Source organism: Tachypleus tridentatus, chromosome 2, assembly GCF_004210375.1.
Source record: "Tachypleus tridentatus isolate NWPU-2018 chromosome 2, ASM421037v1, whole genome shotgun sequence".
In the NCBI taxonomy this organism is placed as follows: domain Eukaryota; kingdom Metazoa; phylum Arthropoda; class Merostomata; order Xiphosura; family Limulidae; genus Tachypleus; species Tachypleus tridentatus.
Window position 1 is genome coordinate 30496423 of NC_134826.1, and position 27687 is coordinate 30524109.

Sequence of the window (27687 nt, forward strand, 5' to 3'; positions counted from 1 at the left end):
AGGAGTATAACAAAAATTATGAATTTTCAAATGACGCAAGGATCTTGCTACAAAATGTCCTAAAGAAAAAATTAAAACCACAATCCCAAAGCTATCAATTTTAACCCCAACTTCGACATCTTTATACATTTCTGTAGACCAAAGTTAGGATCAAATTTTATAAATTATAATTACTGATTCACTATTTTTATAGCAAGATTCCTTCTTCGTCATTTCAAGATTCATAATTTTTAATACTCTTGTTTGTTTACTTTTTATGCTTTATATGGATAAACTATATACGTTACTTTTAGAAACTGTCACATACCTATCCATTCATATGTAGCAACATTGAACCACTTACAGAGAGAAAACGTTGGACGACGTTGTTTAGTTGTTGTTGATCTCGGCTCTCTGAAGCGATCAGTAAGTCAGATGAAAAATTGTTTTAATTTTTTTTTTAATCTTGTATGAAGCGACTGTCAACTTTTGCCACTGTAAGTGTTGATTTCGTTGTGTTTATGTAACCCAGTAAGATTCTGGTGGAAAAAAATATAAAACGATTTTGGGAGAATGTTTTCGGCCACCATTTTATTTTCATGTTCGTTCCCTACTACTGGGTACTAGAGCACCAAGTGATACTCTTTGCTAGTGCTCAGTTAGTTAGGGCTAGTATGCTGTCTTTCACGTGTAGGAGTATTGCTACCATTTATTAGTTTCGGTGCACTTTCTGCCTTATATGTACAGTTTTAGTACAATTTTTTTTATTATAATGCTGTAGACATTTAATTTGCTCGTTTACCGACAAGTTTTAGTTTGCTGTAGGTTTCATTTATGTAGTTATAACTGCTTACTTACAGATAGAACATATTTTATTCTATTTCCCATGTGTGGTATCTTACATAAATTTACTGAAACAAACGATTAGTGTCGTGTGCATTCCTTTTTTCTGTATTCGTATTTAATGCTATCTTCATTCTGGATTCTAACTTCCGTCATACGTGTGAAAATTTGCTCCACTTATTACTACTATGCTGCACATTGTTTTCTCAGTATAGACTTGGAGCTGTCATGATTATTAGTATATCAGTTATATTTTCTATATAATTGTCACAATTATGGCTAGTGGGCCAATGCACCCTGTTTACTACTACTGCGAGTCACTGGTTGTTGTAAATAGTTTATTGCGTCTTCTTTCTTTATTGCTGTACGTTTTATTTATGGTGGAAAGAGTTTCAACTATCTTATATATATTTCAAACCGTGGTGTCTGTTCACACGCCACGGATTTACAACGTTAAAATCAGGGGTTCAAGTCCCTTCGGTGGGCTCAGCAGATAGCCCACTGTGGCTTTGCTATAAGCAAAACGCTGTCCACACGATCGTCTGTCTCCCCGTTTACAGCGAGCGACCTCTTCCGGTTCCGAGTTTGAAAAGCTGCGCACGCAGGCAAAGTCCAACACTCACTTTTGAAATGACGGAAGAACATACATGAACGATGTTGATCCTAAATTCTATTTCACAAGCAGAATATTCTACATTAAGTTGTTAGGAATTATCACACTATAATTCACGTTTTAAAATGTAACGTAACCTAAAGAATAAATATATAGATTTATCTTATATTATTGTTGAGCGGCTTAACCCCAGCATGACTGAAATGTTCAACAGTACTTTTCACGGTGGGTGATATAAGTAACTTAGAGCTTTAGCTTTCAGTGAAACCAAGAGTGCAACACAATTAACCATTTTAAAGTCCATAAAGTAATAAAAAATTAGATATTAATTTAAACATTTCCCATTACTGGAGTTGGGTACTTTTGCTTGTTTATAATAGCATTCTTTATTTTGTCTTATTCGTGGACAACAACTGTTAGTTATGATACATATTGAAAATATTTGCATATGTCGTTGATTGATTATTAGGTGCCATTTTAATTCTCCACTCTTTCATCCTAGTTCAGTGATTGGATATATTTGTGACTAAACAAAAATGCGTTTACACAGATGCATGACTTTAGACCATGCTACGGTTTTAACCCGTTTTCTAACCAATCTGCATTGGATAAACTCGTATGGGTGCAGTCATTTTTATCTCTTTCAAGTCTGCTACTAAAACTCATAATTCTGAAGATTCAAATATCATCCTTCTAATATCTGAAGAAGGAGAGCAAGATAAAAAACACACTTGCTTACATGGTTTATTGTGCCTGTTTGTTCAATAATAACATGAACAAGTTATTTCCAAACGGGTTTTAGCGCGTCTGTAAATGTTTAGTTTTTACACGAACGATAATATCAACTTATTCTACAATGTGAAATTTCATAACTTTTTTTTTTTTTACTTTGAACTGATATTTAATATTTAAACTATATATTGAATCCACAACCTCTCTGACTTTATTGATAACAATGTTTGTCGTAACTGAGGAATTACAACTCTCGTCCGAAGACGTGTCCGGCAACAGTCACTTGCAAACTCTCTTAACCTAAAGATGACCCAGGAAGGTCGAAACGTTGTTCTTTCCTTATCAATAAAAGTGTTAATACCCATACTAGCCGCTGTGAGATACAGATACATTCAATGTTACTGTTGATTCCAATAATTACTCATGCACTTTACTTTGTATGTCACTTAGAAAATGAGTTAATTGGCAAAATCTAATTTATGAGCTGTTCACAACGGATATTGTAAAAGGCAAAAACATAGATTATTGGTATATTATATTACTCAATATGGTAGAATAGGTAGACCCCACCAATAGTAAAAAGTATAAAAACAGTAGAAAATTCAAATGTTATTAAAATCATACACATTAATGCATAGCTGTTACTCAAAATGTTAGAACGAACACTTCGCCAATTGACGTATTTATTTCGCATTTTATTACAAGGCTTGAAAGACTTGAGAATTATGCCTGTACATTAGGAAATAATTTTGGAAAATGTACAAATGTTTTCTTACTTCGTAAACTCTACTTGATAACGATCGAAACGTCCTACCTCTTCTGAAAACTAATCTTACTTGCATTTTGTGTAAATGCTGTAAACTGTAATAAAATATGAAAATAAGTTTGGAATCTTGGAATATAACTTTATACAAACTACGTTTTTGAAAACGATTTCAATTATTTACCTGATTAATATTAAACCAAAACTTGTACAAAGCACATTGGAAAAAATATAGGATATTACAATTTCTGATTTTTGTTTTTGTCACTCTTGGGTTTGGTTTGATTTGTTTTGAATTTTACGTAAAGGCACATGAAGGCTATCTGCGCTAGCCATCCCTAATTTATCAGTGTAAGGTTAGAGGGAAGGTAACTAGTCATCACCACTCACCGCCAACTCTTGGGCTACTCTTTTACCAAGAAATAATGTGATTGAACGTCAAATTATGACACCCCCACGGCTGAAAGAACGAGCATGTTTGGTGTGACAGGCTTCGAACCTGCGACATTCGAGTGTCTTAAGTCACTCTTGGGTATTTGCCGCTAATTTTCACTTTCGTATCATACAACTATTTTGGTAAACGAGGTTTATTTATTTAATTGAATCATTAGCGTTTTCCTTTCTTAGTCATTTTTCCTAAGGCGCACATAGCTAATATTTGCCTTAAAGATTTTGAATTAATATAATATTTCTGCGTAATAAAAATGTAAATACTGGATGTTTACAAGTGGTTGCACATACGATTTTTCAGTTAAAGTGCAGTTTGGTTCGAATTAACCTTTGTTGACTTTAGTGCACTTCTATGTGCATCTTTGCCCTTTATCAAACACATTAGTGAACGTTCTAAAATAATTTCTAATGTTTCCCTGAAACGCCATGCTGGGGCATTGAGTCTAAATCACAGGCTTGATGTGTGTATCCGCAGCCTACTCAACTTACATTTCGGTTAGACACTATTTAGAATATCACGCACACAAAACGCAAAATGGGACAGCTTTTTTCGTTTAAATGTTACAGGCATTCTTCATTTGAGTTGCGTAGCATAAAAAAAATATATACGTCTGCATTATATCAACAGAGCATGTATAAATATAATTAAAATTATTTGAAATATTGTGAGATAGTAATAACAAATCAGATGGAGAAGCGAAATCTTACTTTTCCAGAAATTGCCTTTGTGTTTACACGTAAATATCTAATTTCTTCTTTGTAACAGTTACATCGTTCTTTTCTTAAAATTTATTATAATCTATTTACAACATACTTAGACAACAATGATTGCAGCTTTTCCCACTTACCATACAAGCATCAGTTCCTCCTTCAGGATGACCAGCACAAAGCATTGTTTTGATAATGGTCGTTGTATTTTCATATTTGTCTTGACAGTCTTTTGATTCCAGGTGGGTACGTGAAGGACCTGCATATTTTTGCTAAATTCTCCTCCTAAAGACAAAGTTTCATTTTATTTTGCACCAATTTTTATAGAAGAATTAAAATCTTAAAATATACTACCTTATACAATAATGTCCCTGAACATTAATAGTGTCCTAGACCTTTATGCTAACACATTAATTGTTGTGTAAATGCTATTTGTTTTTAGTTTAAAGTAGTTTCGATAATAAGGTATAAAATTTATATTTTGTTGGATGGCTACCATTTTTAATTTAACGTGCAATACACCTACTTAGAAATACTTGAAGTTTTTATCGAAATATTTGTTAGTAAATCTTACTGCAGTTGTGTTAATAAAAATAATGCACCTAAAGTAATACGAATTGAAAGAGCGTTTCGTTTACTGAAGCAAATGCAACTACACCGTCTATTCATACGTCAGTAGTATCCAAAACGCATTGACAGCAGTATTTTACAATTTATATTTTTATAATATTCCTTATCTTCCAGAAATAAAACTGTCAGTAAAGTATTGTAATTAATTTAAAGTGAAACTTTGTGATTAACGGAGGTATTCGTTATCCGAGTAATAGTATAGGCTGGCTTTAATTTGTATTCTTTAGAGTATTACATTTTATAAATACGTAGTTCCAAAACTACATTGATAAGAAATGATTTTACTTTGTTTGAATAACGCTTAGTATTGTAGAATTATGTAAAAACATTTAATTATATTGTTCATTTATGAAATATTTGTTTATTTATTTCAGCGTAAAGCTACTCAATAGACTATCCGTGCTCTGTAAATCGCAAGGGCTAGGACCCCGGAGTTTAGCGTTAAAAGTCTACAAATTCACTTCTGTCTGACTAGGGAAAATTTTATATATAAGAGTGAAACAAACAACCGCACTTCATACATTAACAAAGCAATTAAAACACACACGTAAGCTTAAGCTAGTGTTTTGAGATAAACAGATACAAAAGAAAGGACTTAAGTAACCCCTAAAGGTTTATGTTTCACTGTGTAAAATCATATATATATTATTGTTTATCTACATGTTATGCAATGATGCTAAATATACATTATACCTGGTGTCGTTTGGCCCCATCCTGTTATATAGGCTGTCTTAGCATCAATGTTCTTCGTTGAAAGGTTGTACGGTAGGCAGACTGGACTGATACTGTCAGAATACTCAACAGGTCTTTCAAGCTTCAGGATGGCTAAATCATTCTCAAACCGTAGAGGTTCGAAATTCTCGTGCGTTATTAATGACTCAAGAAAAATTTCCTGCTTTTTCGAGTCTTGAGTTTCTATATGATTTTGTCCAAGCAGTATCGAAAAATTCCTCGCAGTTCTTAATCGGAATATAAAAAGATAAGATAGTTTTATCATTAAAACCTTGGAGCTCTTATGAATTACAATTACTATGATATATAACACTTTAAGTGCAAGAGAAAATATAATTAATGAGAATCTCAACTAACTAATACTGCACAGTACGTTATGCATATTTTTTTTTTCATTTCAAATTGCAAATGAGCTGATTCTCCAAGTACGTGAGGCAAAGTTTTTTTGCTGTTTTAGCTCAGAAATTGTTCCGAAAACAAATACTTCAACAATAAAGCTTGTCGTAAAAAATGAATTTCGTGATGACGAGAAACCTACTCCGAAGTATAAATGTATCTCAGAACAGCTGGTATGGGTGTTGACACTTTACTCATAAAGCAGAGAACAATGTTTCGACCTTCTTAGTTCATCGAGGTACGAAAATGAATTTGTTTTGACTGTTTATTATTATTTCTACTATATGTTATATAGTTTTGTTTCAACTTTACAGGAATAATGTCATAACTAAACTAAAATAAAATTATTTGTATGTTACCTGAACAAAAGAATACAAATTTATCAAGGCTGTGGTGTGCTATATAATACCCCGTACTAGCATCACAAAAGAAATGTAATATTCTAATTTTGTTTGTACCTTGAACTTGCGTCAAAATAATGATGTAATGGTGAGTCTCCTTCATGGCACGAAAGTCTCCGTATATTTGTTCTTTCATTCAAGAAAAAGTTATACATGTACAGAATTCAGATTTTTTTATTTTTGTTATTAAGCGCAATGCTATAAAATATATTATCCGTTTCTGCAAAATACGGGTATCAAAACCTTAATGTTTTGCTGTTAACATCTGAGCCAAATGGGATATTTTACCTATTTGGACCGCATTTTTGTCATATACCCAATAAGCAATGTTCGTTAAGAAAGAAAATAAAAAATGGTTTCAATGGTTACCGCTAATAATAAATACTTGTTTACGAAAAAAGAGAGAAAAAAAAAGATTCCTGAAGATCCCCCCAGGGGAGATGAGGTGTACGAATGGATTTTTTTATGGTTGCTACACTCAACTATGATTGGATAATAAAGGAACTTAATCGTTACATTAGAACCTCTGTGAACCATGAGAGGCTCTTTGAGCCGGCATTGGAACATAGGTATTTTACGCTCACGTTTTATAACTTCTCTATCTCACTTTCGATTTTGATTTTTCCGCAGTTGGCTGTGATAGATCTTTAAGAAAGTATATTTTATAATTGAATTGAACATAAAAATATTTATATTTCTACTTTTGGGTACTGAATATGGAATTAGTTGTATTCCGCTATGCCTATGATTTATAAAATAAACATGTTTGTCGTAAATGTTGTTCTTTTTAAATGTCAACCTTCGTTTGCTGATATGTATATCGATTACTGCTGTAAAACTGTGTTCGGTTGTTTCAACATATTTTAGTATGTGTTACGATTTACATAAGAAGAAACTAATAGCAGTTACAAGAGTACTCAAGGTTATCATATAATCGACTAAGAAACGAAACGATTTTTTGATAAATAATTTTTATTTCATTCCTTTCTGTTGCACTCTAAATCCTTTATTGGTCGCAACTTTTTTCCACACCTAAAGCGTTTTATTAGATCATTTATAGCTGTAGATATCGTGACTGTATTTGCAAAATTTCATCTCTTGAAGTTACGTATTTTATTAGAATAAAAGTACATTTTAGTTTTTTTTGTACCAAAGCTAATAAATGCTACAATTATTTATAAGCATAAAATATTCGTATTTTTACGGGTACGTTAGAACACCCTCTATTTTTTGCGTAAACTAACCTGTGTATTTTAACTTTAAAAACATGCATTTGGTAAATTGTTTAACAGCTTTAATTTGGTATTTTCACCATACAGCGGAAATCTTTTAAGTTACTGATCTCAAAGTTTACAGTGCATTTAACATAACTTTAAACTGCATAATATATATATATATCCGTTCTTAATATTACTTTGGGCTTCAAACAACACTTTACAAAACTATAAAATATTACTTACCCAGCATACGATACACACGTAGCAGCAGTGAGAAGATGACGAGCAGTAATTAAAGTTGCACCACATGAACGTATACCAGGATTACCTTTTACGTGATAAAAGACAGCAGCCTACAAAATTATTGATACAAATAATATTTCAGTTTCATAAAGGCGAAAAGTTTGCAGTTTTCAATATGATCCACATTATTATGTGGATCCCTGGTTGTGGTCTTAATCTTGTCTATCTGTGAAGACATCAGTGTACTGACACAATGTGTGTCATACCTCTTTTTTTCTTCTACGTGTGTGTGTGTGTGTATATATATACAAATCATGTTTTCCATTCCTTTTGATTCTAGACTCTCCATATAACCGGAATGTTCAAAGAGTCAAGGAAAAACACTTGAAGTTTATTTTCAGTAGCCACAGTTCATATACACAGACAGTTGGTTTTCTGAGACATAATCACTTCTGTTATAAGGGGACCGTGGATTAAGTAAGGCAGTTAAATTAGATATTGTCCAGGAATCATGACTGACTTAATTAGGAAATGTAAATGTTGTTTTAAATTAACGAAATAATTTAAACAAGAAATAACGAGAATTTATTTGTTTTGAATTTCGCCCAAAGGTACACGAGGGCTATCCGCACTAGCCTTCCCTAACTTAGCAAAGTCAGACTAGGGTTAATCTTTTACCAACGAATAGTGGAATTTGCCGTCACATTATAACGTTTTAACGGCTGAAAGGATGAGCATGTTTGGTTTGTCGGGAAATTCGAGCTCGCGACCTTCAGGTTATGAATTGAGCGTTCTAACCACCCGGCCATTCCAGGCCGAGGTATGGATAGTGCAATCTAGCCGAGGTATGGATAGTGCAATCTATGTACTCCAAATCTTTCACGTGAGTCCGGGTAAGAAAAATGGCTCGAAAGTGAACTCGGAAATTATAGAGAGAATCTGTGAGGAATCATCGAGTCACACGTTTGTGCAGAACCCATTGAATCACCTGATTTCGAATCATCTGTATAAACCAGTGATTCTCAACCTGTGCAGGTGTGCCGCGGTGTTTTTGAGACACATTCAACTTTCTTTCAACAAGTTGAGCACATCACGTAATAAAAGTTACTATAGAGACACTCTGAAACCTTCCAAAACATTCGATGGTTTTCATTGAACTCGAGCACTGAGAAGTTCATACTTAAATTTCATTCTCGACTGCAACGGTTCGACTGTTAGTTTAATTGTGGCGCAACAAGAACTTCGTACGTCATAAATGATGCATCAAACAATCAAACTGCTTTCAGGAACAGGTTCTCATTCTGCGGTAAGCTACAGCTACTACTCTGAAGGAAGGAATTTTATATCAACTGCAGAACTTCGTGCTTATCGTGTATGAATTAGCTTTATCATTTATCCATGGAAAAACATTTAAGTAAGTCTAGTGCTGCAAAGGAGAATGTGTTGAATCAAAAGCAAGGAATCAAACGAAAGTACAAAAAACGAATACATCGAATACGGTTTTATCGCTTTGGAATCGAAACATCCTCAATTACCATTCTGCCTACTCTGCAATGCAGCTTTATCGAACGAGGCGATTGTACCTAGCAAACTGAAGATACACGTGGAAACAAAACATTCAGCTGTAAAGGATAAACCAAAATAATATTTCGAGAATCTCGCGGCTCAACAACATGAACAATCAAGGAAGCTTGTGAACTACATGAAACTGCTCGAAAAAGAATTGATTGCAAGTTATAAGGTTGCTCAGTTGTTGGCAAAACAGTTTCACTATCCAATGACACAATTTCGCGCAGAATTATAGACTTGTCATCAGATTCGAAGGATCAAGTTTGCAAACACTTCGAAGCGCCTAAAATTGAATTGTCTCTGTTATGGTTGATGAATCTACTGACATTAGTGGAAAAGCTCAAGTTCTGGCTTTTGTTCGATTCATAGAAGATGGAAAAATCGTCAACGAATATTTATTTTGTAAAGATTTAAAAAATTACAGCGAAAGGCCAAGACATTTTCGAGTTGGTGAATGAAAACATTAAATTACTTTGGAGTAACTGTGTCAGCGTTTGCACCGATGGCTGTCCTTCAATGCAAGGAAAAAAGAAGGGATTCGTCACTCTGGTGCGCCAACAAAATCCAAACATTACGATTGTTCACTGCATGATTCACAGAGAGGCGCTTGCCTCCAAATCTTTGCCGAAAGAGTTACAGCATGTTATGAATCAAGTTATTCAAGTGGTGAATTTCATCAAGTCTCGGCCACTTCAATCTCGACTTTTCTCTTCTCTGTGAGGCGATTGATTCAGACTACAAAAGCTACTTAGTGACGTCGAAAAAACCCATTTGTAGAGAAAAATATATATGTAAAAACGTAAATTTTTACGTAGAGGAGCGAACAATGTTTCGACTTTCTTCGGTCATCGTCAGGTTCACAAAGAAAGAAAAGTTACTTGTTACATTGAAGTTCGATGGCTTTCGAAGGGAAAGGTGTTAAAGCGTCTTGTCCAACTAAAAACTGAAGTAATTTCTTTCTTGGAGATTGAGGAAGCAGGTTTTGAATTTTCTTTTCATAATGAGATCTGGTGGCTGAAGGTTCAATCTCTCTCCAACTTGTTTGACAAATTAAATTCTCTGAACTAACGTTTCCAAGGACCATCTGAAAACATTATTACTGCAACGTCCAAACTGAAGGCTGACGCTGTGGAAGAATAAGACCTCGAAACCAGTTCTTGATTGTTTTCCTTCCATTAACGAATGTCCGTCAAAGAAGAAAATAGTCCCTCAAATTTGAACACATTAAGCGACCTACAGTCCGCACTAAAACATTATTTCCCGTCACTTGCTGTCGACGAATATAACTGGGTGACCTATCCATTCGGAATCATCGAGACAACAAATCGTACAACTGAGGAAGAAGAACAGCTCATTGATTTACCAAACGACAAATTTTATCAGTCATTGTTACCCGAAAAGAGCTTGGATGAGTTCTGGATCTCCATTAAAAATTCATATCCTGCAATCAGTTTAAAAGCAGTTGAAGTTCTGCTTTTATTTGCATCTTCGTGGTTTTGCGAAATTGGGTGTTCAGCATTGACTGAAATCAAAGCCAGAAAGAGAGAGAGGCTTCTTACAGTCGATGATGAAATGCGAGCTTGTTTGTCTACGTTAGATCCTCACTTCAATTTGATTTGCTCTCGGAAGCAGGCACAAGCGTCACATTGAAAACAATGTTAAAATATAAAGTTTTGATTTTTCTGCTATTCCACAAAATCGTTAAAAAGCTTTAGAACGACACTCACTGCCAAAGCAAGCGATAGTATTGTCAATGTGCAAATGACATTAATATCGCTTGCTTTGGCCGTGATTTTCGTTCTAAGGCTTTTAACGCTTGTCGTATAACGTGTACCTAAAAAAATCGTTAAGGCTTTCCAGGTGTGCCGCGAAAATGTTCAAATTGTTGTAGTGTGCCGCAAGCCAGAAAAGGTAGAGAACCACTGGTATAAACGGGAATAAAATAATGGTTCCAAAAGAAGTTGCCTATCAATAAAGCTCATGTTTGATAACTGCCATGAGATGTGGAAGTCATCGACATAGAGCTCTTTTACAACAGTAGAACAAGTTACATGGTTATAACTTTAATCTTGATACTGAAAAGTGTAACACTGAAGATACAGCCCTGAGAGATCCCAAGTTTCTATGGAAAGAAAGGGAAAGCGTTGATTCCATATGGACTGAATTGCCTGTCCATTACAAAGTTCTGAATAAAAATGGATGAATGACCATGCAACCCATAAGAGTGGCGATCCTACTAAATGCCATACTTCAGTAGTGTTGTAAGCTTCCTCAAGGTCAAAGAACATCGAAATAAGATGTTCTCTCCAATTATTTGGACTAGCTATCTCTATAAGGCCGTGGAGAGGATGGCTAATGCTCGTCTTGTTTGGTTCCTCGAATCAAAGAACCTCCTTTCGTCCATGCAGTGTGGGTTCCATCAACAGCTCTATAACATGGACAACCGGATCTTTTTCCGGATCTTAATTCTACACTTATCAGCTCACCACTTACTAACAGCTATAGTTACTAAGCCTAAAACCTTGACCCATTTTCCAGATATCTTTGTTTACCTGAAAGTAAACGTGCAACTTTCACTATGTACACAAAACAACGACCGAGTGGACTTTGTCAACAGACTTAATGATAACATCATCGTATCCTTACAGGTGTTAAAGGGATGCTTATGACTCATACCACAGGTTATTTTACATCAGTATTCTCAGAGAATTACAAGTGCTTCTTTGATTTCAGCTCTAAATTTATTAAGAAAATTCTTCAAAGCTAGATATTTGCTCAGTTTGAGTATCCAAGTACTGTTTCATCTTTAAGATGAAGCAAAATGCTTGATCTAGTTGAATTACTAGAGACGTCAGTACTTTACACATTGTTGGCAATTTCAATAGAAAATATAGAATTATAGTGAGTTTTCAACCATAAATAACAAAGGAATTATTCGTCCTTTTTATTAAACTAATATGAGTGATTGCTGTGGAACAAATCCGAGTCCATTATTTAAAGAAGATTCCTATGCTGATAATAATGAAAATTAAAACGTTTCGATTGGTGAATCTTTTTTCTGAACACTTCTTTTAAGAACTACAACTTCTATAACTATGTTGTTCTAGTCATTTATTTATCAAGAAATATTATACTAATATCGACATCACTGTATTTTTGTCAGGATAAAGACGGATCCAACTGACATTTAACTATGACAAACGTTTTTGCTTAGAAAAATTACGTAATTAATATACGTATTTTATTCTACTTTAACTCGGTTTAATAAACATTTTACTTCCTACTAACGCTGCTCACAGGTTCAGGTAACAGAAGTATATATTTACTGCAGTTTTAACACAGGAAATTCATAAATATATTACACATCTAATACTACTTTTTTTTTACTGTTGACACTGCCATACAAATGAATTCTACAAATATATATTGTACTGATACTACTATTACTTACAAACAGAAAATGTTCAGAAATATTAAAATCACCATTTATGCCGCGATCCAGATAAAATATAGTCATGTGAAAGAATCGATAAACGTTATCCTCCTACCATTTTTATCTTTAAAGGGATCGTACAAATAAAGACCAGCGAATGTTACGCCGATTTTACGAAAGGGGAAAAAGAGAGGCAAAGCCTAAATACTTACTGTTCAGTTAGTTTTACTACGTTGTTTAAAAGTCTAGACTCTACAACAACAAAAATTATCTAATTAAATATATTAGAAGAAATTCATTATATTCCAGTTTTACTAAAATACTACTCTTGCATTTAATGTGCGAGTGTGGATAAACACGAGTAAATTCGCAATGAATTATGAGTAAAAATGCATAGTTACCACAATGGAACAAACTGAAAGGTCAATTTTTAAGCATCCTTACCGTCCAAGGCCAATGCTGTATATTCGCAGTACGAGCTTCTTTAAATTTTTTTAGTGAATGAGTCTGGAATTTTTTTTTTCCACACACTGAAAACAATTAAAAAAAATAATTCGATTATAAATGTATAAGAAAACAACAACACATTTTTCATGTATCAGAATGTCATATGCTATATAATAGTTTCAAAATTTGGATTAAGACACATCTTTCAGCGTACATGATTACAGAGTTTGGTTTATGAACATGATCAGATCTCCACTGTCGGAAGGAAGAACCATACAAGAAGACAACAAAAACACTGTTTCGTTACATTTAAATATAAATCTGTATAAAACAAGTATCAAAGAAGAATACAACAAAAACATTGTTTGGTTACGTTTGCACATCCGCCTAATGTTATATATTTTAAGAAAAATAAATTTAACCGCTTATTTGCAAGCTGTAATAATGTATATACATACAAACTATAGCGTAAGTGAATTGCAACTGTATTTTACACAATATTAGTCCGTTAAAATACAGCCAAGACTGGTCACTTTGTAAAGATCAGTTTTCATTCGTGGTCTCATTATTGTAACTTCTGTATTATTAGCCAGGCACAGATGAAGTGTCAATACGATAAAAATAATAAATATGTATATATGTAAAATGTTATCACATATAAACTATTTAGTTTAAACACTTGAGTTGTTTTAAGTCAAAGTTTGTAGTCATTATAAAAGGAAAAAAGCCTAATTTGTATTTTTTCCTAACTTTTTATGGTGGTTACAAGAGCAGTTAAATTTATCTAACACGTCCAAAGATTCGATTCGATAGCGAAAATAACAGAAAAAAAATTGCTTCCTTAAAACATTTGATAATTATCTGGAAGTTATAAAATTTTTCTGATGCATAAAAGTATTCTTAATCTTAAAACAAAAATTAGTATGTATGTTGGACATTCAACATTCTGAAAGAAAAAAATACAACAAAGTATTTAAAGTGTCTCAATACTTAGTTGAAAACCTTATATTTTGTATACAAAAGCTTTTAATGTTTACTTATAACCTTTAACATTTTGTAAACATATGCTTACATTATCAAAATCATAAAATAATTACTCTCATGGAGGATTTCGTAGATACGAGCTAGGTGGAAAAAACTTTTTTAGGTTTCATTTATATACGCATACATTAGAATAATAATAAAAATCACAAATTACTATATCGATACCACACATTTCCATTATAATTTATCAACTTTAGTAACTGAGCTGTACTTGAGTCGCCCCGACTAGTACAGCGGTATGTCTCCGGATTTATAATGCTAAAATCAGGGTTCGATTCCCTCGGTGGGCTAAACAGATAGCCCTCTGTGGCTTTGCTATACGAAAAACACACGCACAGTATTTGGATCTTAAAAATACAAAATTTCAAACAGGCTAAAGAACCACCTCACCAGTACGATGGTTTGTCTCGGAAGAAAGAGACGACTCCATTATATTTCAAAATGGCTGAGAAAGCCACAAGCTGAGCAGTTCTAAATTTTGAATAGTAATTCACATGCAATATGTAAAAGTAAATGTATTTGTTTGTTTTGATTTTGCATTTCGCACAAAGCTACTCAAGGGCTATCTGTGCTAGCCGTCTCCAATTTAGCAGTGTAAGACTAGAGGGAAGGCAGCCAGTCATCACTACCCACCGCCAACTCTTTGGCGACTCTCTTACCAACGAATAGTGGGATTGACCATCACATTATAACGCTCCCACGGCTGAAAGGGCGAGCATGTTTGGCGCGACGAGGATGCGAACCCGCGACCCTCAGATAACGAGTCGCACGCCTTAACACGCTTTAGGCCATGCCGGGCCTAAAAGTAAGTGTATATAATGGACCGTTTCCAAAAATGAAAAAAGATGATCAGGGTCACTGTGTTTGATTCAGTACATTAGTGATACCTCGTAATATAGAAAAGATAGAAGGTTTTATTTTACATTCTAGTTTTTAGATATTAGTATTATTAGTTTCTAATTCGTAAAACTATATACTTCGTATTTTGACATCACAAATTAAATATTTGAACCAATGCTACATTCAACATACCATGTGACACAGAAATCGATGTTTTATGTGTTTATTTAATATTCATTTTAAAGTGAGAAATTAAGTAATGTATAACATAAGAGCTTAAATTATAATCTACAGTTTGATACCAAACTTAATGATATAAGTTTACAAAAGAGTAGTTCAATACAATTTTGAATGCAAGTCAACAAATCCTATCAGATGGCCTTTGACCCATGACACGTTGCTTTTAGAGATTTTCGTCAAAAAACCTCCTAAAACTGACAGCAGTTTTATGTTGCTGAAAATCCCATAAGCGAGTCTTGTTTATTTAAGAATTTTCTAGTAAGTCTGTACAAAACTGTTCCAAATTTCGAACTGATAAACTAGAGACAAAAGAGCTATTCAAGAGCACTGATCCACAAATCCTGAGTCACTCTTGCCCGACCAAACGGTCATAGTGCGTCAACAGCTCCAAAGTGTAAATCTCATTTGGGCTACCCTCAGTGGCACAGAGGTATGTTTGCGGTTTTGATACCCGTGGTGAGTAGAGTACAGATAGTCCATTGTGTAGCTTTGTGTTTATCATAAAAATACAAAGACAAATAGTTTTTGCAGAAATTGAAAGATCATCTAAAAATTCAAATCGTCACGTATGACTTACTATAAAAATCGCTGAAAAAATAGAATTAGATTAGAATATAGGATTTTAAGGTAATTATAGCTTCAAAAACAGAAATATAAAGTTTTTTTTTGTTTCGTATTTCAAACACATAATTACAGTCAGTTTGATATTCAACATAGAACGTACTTGATATTTAACGTCACTCAATTACATATTGGTATATAATTAAATGTTGACTTTTCTACATTCCCAAACACAAAATACTTTGTAATTTGTCTAATTCTATATTGACATTATGTTCTTGTAACGTGAATCAAGCGCATTTTCCATAACCTTAATTATCGTCCTTTTTGCTGCAGCTTTAAAATCAGGGATGTGTCCTGTGGCACAGCGGTATGCCTGTGGACTCACATCGCTAGAAATCAGGTTCGACACCTGTTGTGAGCAAAGCACAGATAACCCATTGTGTAGCTTTGTGCTTAATTGCAAACAAACAGTGACCTGAATATATTACTGAAAGTTATTCAGAATATTGCCACCAATAGCATTTCTGAAAATACCAAGAAATACCAGTTTAACATAAACCGTTTGTTGTTCATTTAAATCTCTAATATTGGGTGCAGTAGGTTTCTGTATCATGACAGTTTATTACCCTCTTTGCATGCATTATTACTATACTCGTATTCTACTCGTTTTAAAATTTTATACAGGGTGTTCGGAAAGTCACTGTGCACTTATATTTATTAACAAACATGTTTCAATATAGATAACAGGAGGTAAATATGAATGACAATTATAAACAACGTTGAAAGTGACCCCATTGATATCAATACAGTCCTGGATCCTTCATATTTTGTTTCTAAACACTGTGATCAGTTGCTGGCTTGAAATAGACTGAATGAATGCTGATTACAAAACTGCACAGTGACTTTCTAAACACCCTGTACTTTAAGATATAGCAAAGTATTGTTTTCCGCTATACCTTATATAATCCTGTCTAATATAGTAATATTTATATCAAACAGTAATGAGCAAAAATATAAAACCTATGGTAATACTGTCACTAGAAATAACTTGTTAGCAGAAGACAAACAACTTCGTAATTATTTTCATATAAACTTTTCTGCTCCGTAAATAACGTTTGTGGTTCTAGATTTATATTTTTTTATTGTACACACTATAAAGTGTGCATCATAATGTCGTACAGTGAAAGTTAGTTAAGACATCACGCAAAATTCAGTAGTTTTATCTATTGTTTTAACACATTCATTAAGTAACTTTTCATTCGCATAATTATTATCTCATCACCACTAATTATTCATTGCCAGTCTTCCCTTACAGTGGCATAAGTTATGTGTACGTAACTTGTGCTCATTGGATCATTAACTGTAAACATGATACTAAATGAATTATTAATGATAAAAGCTATGAGGCTTGAAGTGAATATCTAAACATAGCACACCTCTTCTCCTTTAGAAAGTTTTTTCAACATATCCCTTTTATTGTTGCTATGCTACTTTTAATAGTCGTTTCCAATTTCTCATGTTTACTTCTGTACGAAATAAAATTGAAAAAAACTAATACATTTTTAATATATATATAATCTATCCTCCTGTTTTACTAGTCCTAGTTACAAAATGTAATTTTAGTAGCTGCAGAGTTCCACATTCTCAGGTATAAAAAAATCCTCTGACGATAGTTGTGTTATTTTATGTATTTTATTTAATCTAAAACTTACCAGAGAGTAATTCATCAGGACAGCATACCTTCTCCTCTCCACATACAGAGTTTACTCTTGCATCAAGTGATATGCCAGAAGTTTGAGGGCAATCTCTTACTGCCACACATGATCCCTTGTAAGACGTGGTTATGCATGTAGGTCCCGTGGGTGAAGCTGCAAGAATATTGGCATATATTAGAGTTTCTAATATAAGATGGAAAACGAAACAGTACTATTCTTAATATCAAATTTGTGTCTAATGTTATAAATATGCAGAGTTCTGACATTATCAAAATAGCCTTTATTCGTAAATTTTTTATTTGAATAATACAATTTTTTTGTTTACACCTCCGATTATTTTAAAATCTGTATTCAATATAGGCTTCTTAGAAACATTTCTTGCAAATTTATAAAGATCAAATTGTTCCAGTTTCCGTTTTTCTTTCATATTTACAATTATATACATAAATTTTGTTGATACTGTTGCAAATTAGCGCAAGGTTTGAAAAAAAAACTATCTGCGTTAATTATCTCCTAGTTTGAACTGACAGATTAAAGAGAAGAAAACAAGTCACATACAGCATCTAACGTCAACTCTTTGGATACTTTTCTCTGATCGAAAAATGGAATTTCATCTTAACCTTTATAGGATACTAACAGATCTAAAACGTGAAACGTGTTTTGGCAGCAAAATTCGCAAACCTTAAATTGTTAGATACCCTACTGATAGGCCACGCCCAAACAGTTTTAATATGAAAAGCATAACTGTGTAAGGGCGATATTTCCACCTACTAAAATCTATGATCACAATTAACCTATCTCAACAATTTTCCTTTTTTTCGTGAAAGTTAACTATAATGTCTCAAAATTCGCAAAATTATAAGTTGTATAAATTGTACAGAAATATTTTATACATTAAAAAATCTCCAAGTGAGAAATTGTCTAGCAGGAAAATTATCGTTAAATACTCTGAGACTGGCTATTGAAAGCCAATTGTTATAACAGCGACAATAGAATACACATATTACAACCATTACAAAAATCTTTAACAGATAGAAACCGTTGACTGGGCTAAATGTGCTCTGTCTACTGCAGATAACTGACTGAAACCACTTTTGGGACTTTTCTGAAACCTATAAATTTATCACTTACCCACTTACGTACTCAATTTCTCTCTCTTTCTATGTGTGTGATAAAAACAACTATTGGGTAAATGTGCTCATGCCATTAATTAGTATTCTATAATTGACTTATTTCTAACTTATCACAATAATTATTCATTAATGCATATAAATAATTTCTTTTTAAATCGAAGTTATGAATTTTATGCAAACATAAGAAAAATTTTTTTGTAATTCCGTTTTTATTTTATCATTTCCACTGAGACGTCCTTCTTGCTAATAACTATTGTAAGGCTATAAAAACATTACTTTCTGAGAGCAGCCATTGACGAATGTACTGTGACAACTGGATGGGAAATCATAGCAATTTCTTATACATTTTCAGGAATGGAAACTGGAGATGGATTTCTGCCTTGATAATATTTTTCATAAATGTTCTTTTAACAATTGTTTTTAAACACTACGTCCGATTTGTATAGAAATTAACTCAAAGTCATCAGAATTATTTCATTTGCCGCAGTTAAATTCCAATCTTTTGAATGTTTTCTTCCATCACCAAAAACGTTGAAACACCACAATACCAATGTTATATCGTACATATAATCCATTATTAGAAGGAAGAAAACGTTATAGTCAATAATTTACTTTGCACACTTGTATAGTTACTACCCTGAAAATAGCACTGTAACCGTACCGGCAGTATCAGTTTGCCGATACTGACATCCGGTTATTTATAATTATGTGACTTGAGCCGTTAAAAATTCAATTATTCTTCCCAGTACATTGTCGCGGGATTCCGATAGCGGTAAGTCTGCGGATTTACAACACTAAAATTAGGGGTTCGATTCTCTCGGTGACACAGCATATAACCTCGCCTGATGTGTTTTTTTTAAAGAGAAAAACACACGCACGCGTTATCGCGGGAATTATTTTATTACATCAAACCAAATTGTCAATTATCCTTAAGCTCGCGCAGTATGACGACTATGGCAATGAATTAATTGAAATAAGCTTTCTATTGGTTATAAATTTAACGAAATCGGTCTCAGAAAAATCTGTTAGCAAATTGGAAATTAAAAATTGTCGGAGGTAGACGTGGTTTCTAAATTTTCATTTATTACTTTTTAACCCAATAAGATCAAAGAGTATAAAATATAGTCTCGGAATATCGATGATGAAATTACAGAGAATATTTTGTATTACATTTCTTAGTTTTATAGGAGGCATACAAAAAATCTAGAATATGAGACGGCTCAAGAACGAAACCAATATTCTGATATTGCTTTTAGACATTTGCTTATAAAATTAAGAAATTAAGGTTTATATAATATTAAAACTTGATTTAATATATACATAGTTTGATGTTAAGTTTATTTGTATACCATGATAATTAAGCAGTTTAATTAAATTTTAAATGTAACTCACTAAAACGTTGTTACATGTGCGGTTTAACCTGTCCAAATGGTAAGGGATAGTCGTGCATATATCTACTTACCGTAGGCACGTTCGTGTTCTCTTCCACTGTGTAGGTGTCGCTTCTTTCGTATATTCATGTCATTGCCGATTTTCGCAATGAGATTTGCTTATCGACTGAGGTACGAACTCAAAAGTACTAAATCAAACATTTATAATTCTGTGAAAAGAAGCTGAAATACCAGAAGAGCTATTCAGTTAAAGCTGTTAAGACTTAACATGTGGTAACAGGTATTATTCTCAACATATAATATACTATAAACCGGTATCAGTATCATTTTTACTGACGATCCCATACTGTACACTGAATACCACTGATACTGGAGCCGACCATAAACCCTGCTTTAAATTTAATATTTAGCATTATGAGTTGATTTGATCTAATAAGGTTTAAAGGATCTATGCAAATGTTTGACCATTACTAATCTTCCTTTTTCACAAATCTTTATCTTGAGTTTGTTTCTTGCTAACTGAAACTTTATGCATATAAACTTAACAAGTAATGGTTTTTACCTTTTTTTATGCTATAAATTTGTCATCTAATGATTTCTAGATATTTAAATACCACTGAGATTAACCTACGCATTCCAGATTATTAATAATAGCATAGTGTGCTTTTATGAAATACGAATTTTATATAACATAATATAAATAGAGACTTGTACTAGATATACTTGTTAGAAACTAGCATTGTGTTTAATTTATCGTAAGGCTAAGCTAGATATGTAAGTATCTGAAATATTATCTTTAGTTTAAATGTTTCTGGTAATGAAATACACGAGGTTTATGAAAACATTTGTACACTAAGTATTTAAAACATACCTTTTAATGATGTGTGCGTATTTTCATAAAATTTAGTAGTCTTTTGTCCAAGTCTTTTGTACACAGAAATTCAGATTTTTTAACAAAGGATTTATACTAAAAATTTATTTGTAAAAATATCTAGTGTGTTTTCTTACTAGTCTGAGTGCAAAGTTATTTTCATGCTATAATTTAAAAAACATTCTTTTCAAGGCACCCAAATATACTCTTTATTTAAGCATCTTAGCTGATAAAATACTGGATTAGCTTTTATAAAACTTTTGCAAGTTATGTCCATATTAGTTAGTACATGTCCATTTCATTTAAGTTAAGATTTTACAATAGTTTCTAAAACGTTAGTGTAGAATTCTTGTATTTGTTGAATTCGTTATACTTTAGAATAAAACATTTTATGCTCACTATTCAATGAGATTAATCACTTCCTTGCATACAGCAACTGGTCAAAATCTCAAACACGTCAGTCAGAAAATATAAGTTTATACTCCTGTTGATAATTCGCCAATAACTTAATTCTACTCTGTTTAAAATAGTCAATATCCTACAAACTTAAATCTTACATGTATAATTTACATTCAGGCCTTTATTCATTTCTATTATAGTGACTTTAATGCAGTACCTTGTTATAAATTTAGTGTTTGTTTTCACATAATGGTACATAAATTATAATGCATATATTATAAACGAAATAATTAATCAGTAGTTTAATAGTTTAATAATTTATTAAAGTAGTTTAATAGAAAGCTAATTAATTATATTATAATCTAAGATGTTTATGAAATAGTAGTTATCTTAAAATTTTGTTAATAAATGTTTCAGTATGCTTTACAAGTCGTTGGTTTTACGTTGTTGTTGTAATGATAAAAGAGTAAATATGTTAAATTTATAAAATGTGAAAGAATAATAACTTGATTTATAACTAAGGGTCCTCTTAATATTATGACTCTTTTTTCAATTATAAACTATATTTATTTGTCAGAAATGTATTTGATGTTTTGGTGAACTAATAAGTTTATACGTTGTAGTGTATATAAAGTAAAGTTCTGAAAGATATGGAAACAATTTTTGGTTTGTCTATCAATTTTATAGCAATGAAAGCATTACTTGTTTTAGCCTTTCGCAAACACAAGAGTTAAGGTTTTGTCAATATGCCATCAGCTTTGTTGCTTCATCCATAGGGTGAGAGTCTACCTATTTGTATGTGTGGTAATAACACTGGTCATTAATTCTCTAGAAATCGTTTGATGACAAACTTGTAGTGGTAAGAATATTACTTACTGAGTCCTTATATGTGGAGTTCAGTCAGTAAGAAACAAGCTCTGAACACTGGTTTGTAAAGATATCTAAAAATAGGTAAGATTAGTAATTGATAAACATTTACGTATACTCTTTAAACTTCAGTTCAGAATAAATCAACTAAACACGGGATTTAAATAAGCATCCTTTTCAGGACGATAATTGTAATACTATATAAGGCATATTGGTGGCTGCAACACTGGCTTCATTCAAATAATGGATAATATGAATAATAATACTGATATATGTAAGAGTGTTAATTCACGCCTTCACATGCACTCTTTTGCAACTGGAAACTTCTGTCCTCAAGTGTCATAGCAGTACAACAACGTCTCCTCTGTTTACACTTCGTGACAACGAAGTCATTGTCTCGACTCCCTCTCCTATTGTCTTAGACGTACGAAAGTGTTCCTCTATGACAACATGCCAAGGCAACAGCCCCTAAGCTACTACCTTATACCTAACTATAAGAGATACTTTCTTACCTCTCTGCCCTAGTAATTGGTTCTAGCACGTTTTCTAAACGTGAGTAAGAACGGAGAAATGTAGCTTGGACTTATTTTGCCTTTTTTTTAATTTTGCGCAAAGCTACACGAGGGCTATCTGCGCTAGCCATCCTTAATTTAGCAGTGTAAGACTAGAGGAAAACAGCTATTCATTATCACCCTGCCAATTTTGAGCTACTCTTTTACCAACGAATAGTTGAATTGGCCGTCACGTAATATCGCCCTCACAGCTTAAAGGGCGAGCATATTTGGTGTGACGGTAATTCGAACCCGTAACCCTCAGATTACGAGTCGAGCTCCCTAACCACTTAACCAGTATTTATTTAGTCATTGATCAATAATATTTTATAGACTTGAAAGACAGCTCCATTTCATCCACTTGGTTTTTTCACTTCCTTATAATCAAGTCCAGTGAATGGAAGTGGCTGAGAGAATGTGACACTGTTTTAATACACTTCGTAAATGTAATAGTTCGAAACAAATTTATTTTAATCTTTACAATATATTTAGAACAGGAAAACTTAAACTTATAAACGCATTATTATTTAAAATAAATCTACGCTTTTCATCAAATTATGCAAACTGCAGATGTATATGTACCTGTAAAAGGAGAGAAATAATTAGTTGCTATTTAGTGGAAGCGATCAGCTGTTGTTTTTAACTTCAGTAATGTTTAGGCAGTCTTACGCCCACACATGTACTCATATCTTACAGTAACTGTACTACCCATACATTGGGAGAGCTACATTAGGTGGTTAGTTGATCTCTTATCACCAAAACAACTAAAACTGTAATAAAAGCATACCTCATGTTAATATAGTGTGTTAAAAATATTTCTATTATATATATACTGTATCTCACATAACCACACAAAATATAATTTTGATACAATCACATAATATAGTAAAATAAATGCTTTCGAGTGAAAACTGCAGAAATGCTAACATGGCGAGGAACAACCAGCTTCATACAAAGGAAATAAGCTGATTTACATTGTGGATAGTGTTATGGTGACATGCACACATGTACATAGGAATTCCGTCATTGAAACAACCTGTATTTTCTATCTGAAAACATTTGTAAATACTGCTTGACCACTAACGAGTTTCGCAAGTTATTAGCTTTCGTTATCATGCTCTTATTGGTGGTCGTGATATTTATATTTGAAGAAATATTTATCCACTTACTAACTTACACTAGCTATTTGGAACTACAAAACATACGATTATTTTCAAGTTGCTGAAATAAAACTCTTGAATCGAAATACTTCTCCACGATTTTACCTCAATCGCTGGAGGGAAGACAGCTAGTCAACACCATCCACCATGAACTTTAGTGTTACTTTCTTACCAATAAAAGAACAGGAATTGACTGTCATAATAACGCTTCCATGGCTGAAGAGGACAAGCATAATCGAAGACAACAAAAAGTGTCTTCCGAATCATACTACCTGATCATATAAAAATTGGCGGTGGGTGCTGTTGACTAGCAGCCTCCTTCCAATTTGCCAGTTTAAAATTAGGAACGACTAGCTTATAGCTGTAGCTGTGTGTGTGAATATCCAAAAATATATATTCAAAGGGAAAAAACTACTTGTTACAGAATTCCAACTTTATTTTTTCAAAACAGATAATGTAATTTTTGATAACATCTTACTCCATTTTCTCTTATTGTGTACACATTTACTTAAAAAAAAGAAGTATTGTTACCCTTGATAAAAACGTATGTTTTAAATGCGTGTGATTATACAAACAAATTCGCTTTTAACAAACTTAACATAAATTTACACTTCTTTCGTTTACTTCTTTATTAAACGAAGAATTGAAAGACTGGTAGCTAACTTACCTTGGCATCGATTATTTCCAGCTTTTGTGAAAAAGAGCGTTACTAAAACTGGTATTAAACGGATGTTCATTCTACCAATTTTGAAATGTCTTGTCCTAAATACAGACAGAATTAAGAAACGCTATATAATGTGTTTCAATAACAAATAACTTAAAATATAAAATTAAAACATACATGCTCATAAATATTATCATACAAATAATTTGTCCAGAATGCCCCTCAGCGGCTCAGCGGTATGACTGTGGATCTACAACGCTAAAAAACCGGGTTTCGGTACCCGTGGTGGGCAGAGCACAGATAGCCCATTGTGTAGCTTTGTGCTTAATTCGAAAAACAAACAAACAGTTGTCGAGAATATTAGTATTTGGAAAAGTATTTTAAGAAAAACCATATTTTTGTCCGAAAACTAAATACGATTTCAATCAAACAGAAAAAAAAATCTCGCTATAATTTTTACTGCAAAATTAAACTTTTGAAGATTTTACGATAAGTTAGTTTCAGAAAATTGGTTAATTAATTCAGACTTTATCGTTAGTTTATGATATTCACACAGTAAACTCAATATGCAGTGGAAATTAATTGATTAAAGAACTAAATCTATACGTAAGTAAAATATTTCAATAAACATTAAATTACCATATGCTGTGAATTAATTTGGTTAATACAAATTGTATATGTGCAACATCTTATAGAAAATTATTTGCAACATTAAAAATCTAATTCTAAAAAAAAATTGTTTTACAGTTTACGTAATTGTGTTAATACAATAACCTAATAAAAAATTGATAAACATTTTTATAGATTCTAGTCATTATAAAATGTGTTTGTTGAGGGAGGTCTCAGTTTAGCTTGAGAGCATATTTTGGTTTAGAATAGATATTTGTTTCAGCAGAAAAAGAAAAACAAGTTCCACTTTCTGAACTTCTACTGCATTATTTTCTATCATTTGGAAATATGTATAAGTTCTATATTTAATTTGGTCAGGACAAACTCCATATCAACCAAGGAGGAGAAACTAAAATACTAGCTACTAAAACTCGGGTCGTTCGTACATTCCAAGTGAAATTACTGCCAGTGTTTATAACTTTTGCTCTGGATAGAGCTAGATGTTCGTGAAGTAGCACATAGTAGGCTTTCTTGTTAACGTTACTGGAAAAAGGAGAGATACTTGTTACCCATATTAGTTCAAACATTTGACTTTAGGATAAATCTATTGCAGAAATTGATAGTTTTGTTTTTGCAACAGCTCAACTACAGTTAAAGAGGGGGGAAAGGCAAACTAGCATCTCATGTCGACTAGCTTGGGTCCATGAACAGAATACTGTATGGATTTCTATCCAGATGGAAGATACAGTTGACTCCTAATTGCATAAGGTGCTCTGGAGTATAGTATGTTATCACCGCAATAATAAAGTTGACACCGAGTCGTTTTCTACTGAAATTCAGTTTGTTTGTTTGTTTGTTTTGGAATTTCGTACAAAGCAACTCGAGGGCTATCTGTGCTAGCCGTCCCTAATTTAGCAGTGTAAGACTAGAGGGAAGGCAGTTAGTCATCACCACCCACCGCCAACTCTTGGGCTACTCTTTTACCAACGAATAGTGGGATTGACCGTCACATTATAACGCCCCCCACGGCTGGGAGGGCGAGCATGTTTTGACGCGAACCCGCGACCCTCAGATTACGAAGCGTACGCCTTAACGCGCTAGGCCATGCCAGGCCCCTGAAATTCAGACTGCACTAGATTGTGCAGTTATTGGTCTTATTGCTGGCAATTTATTGATGCTCAATGGTAATAATGAACCTTCAGCTAGTTAGTTCAATCGTTGGTAGGATTGGTTTCTGCTACTGCATTTGTCAAAACCTTGTAATGAACGAGAGATGCACAATTTTTTAGATTTCGCAATATACCAACAACACTTTGTGGCCACATTTTCAAAAAAGGTATCTGCACTGTTACCACTGTTACTTAACTGAAACATATTTTAGGTAGACTAAACACAATGAATAAGCACTATAGAATGTGATTTAGATGATGCTATAGGGTTACCTTATCCGCGACGAAGCAGTCCATTCTAACTAATTGGAGCAATATTGTCGCAGGTGCGAGTTAGATTAGAGCATGAGTTATGCACGTTGCTTAAACACTTAAAATGGTAATTATATTTTTTCAAAATGAGAAATTCGGTACTTTGTTGCAATACAATATTTTTTTAAATTGTAGAATAGTTTACTATGCGTGAACAATTTACTGATTTAAAAACTGTAAGAAAATGAGGCATTTTCAGACCAGATTTCTCACACCATTAATTTTTTCAGCAAAACTAGTTTTCTTCAGAGTGTTCTAGTAATGGTAGCTTATTTCCAACTTAAAAAGAAGTCACTGAGTAAACAAACTTTCAGACTCTTGAGAATTCAGCGATTTATTTATCTTAACAGACGAAACATTGAGAACTGTAAAACTGAACTCATATAAAAAAATACAAAGATAACAACAAAAAACGAGTATAAATAACATACCTTCAACAATAAGATGCTTTGGTTAGATGTGACAATCGATTCTATATTTTATAAAATAAAGCTTAACACCCTAAAACAATGTAACAAATTATTTTAAGAATTTGGTCGTTCTTCCAGTCGCTGTTATTTCTTTCTGGTTTTGCACTCGAATGCTTCATCTGAACTCTCTCAGAAAACAGGTTATAAATATTTTTTTTTCCAAGAATACTGCAGCAATTCAAATAATTTCTGGTCAGAAAGGAACAACCTGGTTCAACGAAGATGATTAAAATCGTAGTTAAGCTGTGTGTGCATTTGTTTTTTAATTATAGCAAAGCAACATCGGGCTATCTGCTGAGACCACCGAGAAGAATAGAACCCCTGATTTTAGCGTTGTAAATCCGTAAACTTACCGCTGTACCAGCGAGGGACAAAAGTGCAATTAAATCAGAGTTAAGTCACGTGGTAGCCTGTTATTGGTTTGCACGTGAAGGTCATACTATCACGACTTTTCTAAGAAATGTTTCCTGAAGCAATGAAATGTTAAGTGAAGTCATGTTATGCAAGACAGTTTCATAAGAGGTAGTTTGTC

General features: G+C 33.0%; 1 protein-coding gene across 1 annotated transcript; it reads right to left on the bottom strand.

Annotated features, from left to right (window-relative positions):
* Positions 1-2820: 2820 nt before the first annotated feature.
* On the bottom strand, positions 2821-27544 carry LOC143240258 (proclotting enzyme-like). The gene is made up of 8 exons (XM_076482417.1): positions 27117-27544; positions 24599-24693; positions 17557-17712; positions 13154-13239; positions 7708-7817; positions 5412-5677; positions 4229-4373; positions 2821-3028 (listed from the first exon to the last, which is right to left on the bottom strand). Exons 2-8 carry the CDS (start codon positions 24666-24668, stop codon positions 2866-2868), a joined length of 996 nt encoding a protein of 331 aa, XP_076338532.1. The 5' UTR covers positions 24669-24693; positions 27117-27544; the 3' UTR covers positions 2821-2865.
* Positions 27545-27687: the final 143 nt, after the last annotated feature.

Bases quoted from the DNA above. Each gene is read 5' to 3' on its own strand.
- LOC143240258 (XM_076482417.1), bottom strand. From the start codon at position 24,668: ATGAACATCCGTTTAATACCAGTTTTAGTAACGCTCTTTTTCACAAAA. The intron at 13,240-17,556 runs GTAAGTTTTAGA...AATTGTTTTCAG, and splicing joins TCCTGATGAATTACTCTCTG to TGTGTGGAAAAAAAAAATTC. The intron at 7,818-13,153 runs GTAAGGATGCTT...ATAATTTTGTAG, and splicing joins TACAGCATTGGCCTTGGACG to GCTGCTGTCTTTTATCACGT.